Below are 1,129 nucleotides of genomic sequence, written 5' to 3' on the forward strand. Positions count from 1 at the left end.
TCCTGGGTCGCAACCTCTCTCAGATGCTGCGCCGACTTCGGGTTCGTAGCCTCATGGGTCGCATCTTAGATGCGTTTCACGCATTGCAGGTGCTCGTAAGTGGCTCCCTCTCCGTCTCCGGAACGAGGACGAGGCGTCTGGACTTGAAATTAAATTATGGCAGCGGTTCCGTTACGTCGAGGCATGTTCTCAATCTGACATGTAGATGAGATGTGAAGCGGTTGTTGGAAGCCTCGATGACGATTTCGAGCGAAAGCCGCGGTTGTATTCAAGTCGGTTTATCAGTATTCTGCGTACACCACGCATTCCGACTCTAGCGGCTGGTCTGTCGAACTCGCGACATTCTCGCCCACTTGGCGCATCTAGGTAGTATTGTAAAAAGACTGCACCCTGAGATAACCCCCAGTCTTCGCCTATACATCTGTCATCCTGTCCAATGGCCTCAACCGGCTATTGGTAATCTGAGGCCCGGCAAAGGTTGCGGCTACTTCCCAGCTCTTTGGCAAGGAAGGTATATGCCTCGTTTTGTTCTCCCTCTTCCTATACCTACTTGACAAACATCCTTAAAGGGATATTGGCATTGTGGAACGGCATGCGTCCAGATTCGTCTATGAACATATTCTTCTTTGCGGCTATGAGCAGCAGCCTTCTTGTTATTAGGCAAACGCTACTACGATACAGTAATCCAGCACACGGGCAACACCGGATCATGGAAGAGATTGGCGGACGTGCAGGCGAAAGCTACATAGTCAGAGCGTTAAGCACCGAGGCTCCAAGCTCGACAGTGCAGGACGTGCCATACACGTCGTGTTCGTCCATCTTGCGCTCTCCAGTGTGGATGTATTCTTCTCCTTCCCATCGTTGGTCGAAAGGAAGGGGTTGAAAACACTTCGGGCATTTTCGAGAAGCTCTAGTGGTAGCTTGGGGCGTTCGTCGTCGTTGCCTACGTACTAGGCGCAGAGCGTGGCCGTGGCGCCGTTCGCGTCTATTTCAACTCGTCGCAAGAGGGGATGGATAGCGATGAGATTGGGGGAGTATGTATGGCTCCATCGCTTAGTAGCTTGAGCAGCGTGTCGAGATTGGCAGAGTGATTCCTGAGAGAGGGTTCGTTTTGGAACGTGAATGAGGA

General features: G+C 52.1%; 1 protein-coding gene across 1 annotated transcript; it reads right to left on the reverse strand.

Moving 5' to 3' along the window:
* Positions 1-546: 546 nt before the first annotated feature.
* BU26DRAFT_571674 (uncharacterized protein) lies at positions 547-819 on the reverse strand (the record flags this gene model as incomplete). The annotated part of the gene is made up of 2 exons (XM_033834169.1): positions 547-646; positions 746-819. 2 exons carry the CDS (start codon positions 817-819, stop codon positions 547-549), a joined length of 174 nt encoding a protein of 57 aa, XP_033676515.1.
* Positions 820-1,129: the final 310 nt, after the last annotated feature.

Source organism: Trematosphaeria pertusa, assembly GCF_010094035.1.
Source record: "Trematosphaeria pertusa strain CBS 122368 unplaced genomic scaffold BU26scaffold_23, whole genome shotgun sequence".
Lineage (NCBI taxonomy): Eukaryota > Fungi > Ascomycota > Dothideomycetes > Pleosporales > Trematosphaeriaceae > Trematosphaeria > Trematosphaeria pertusa.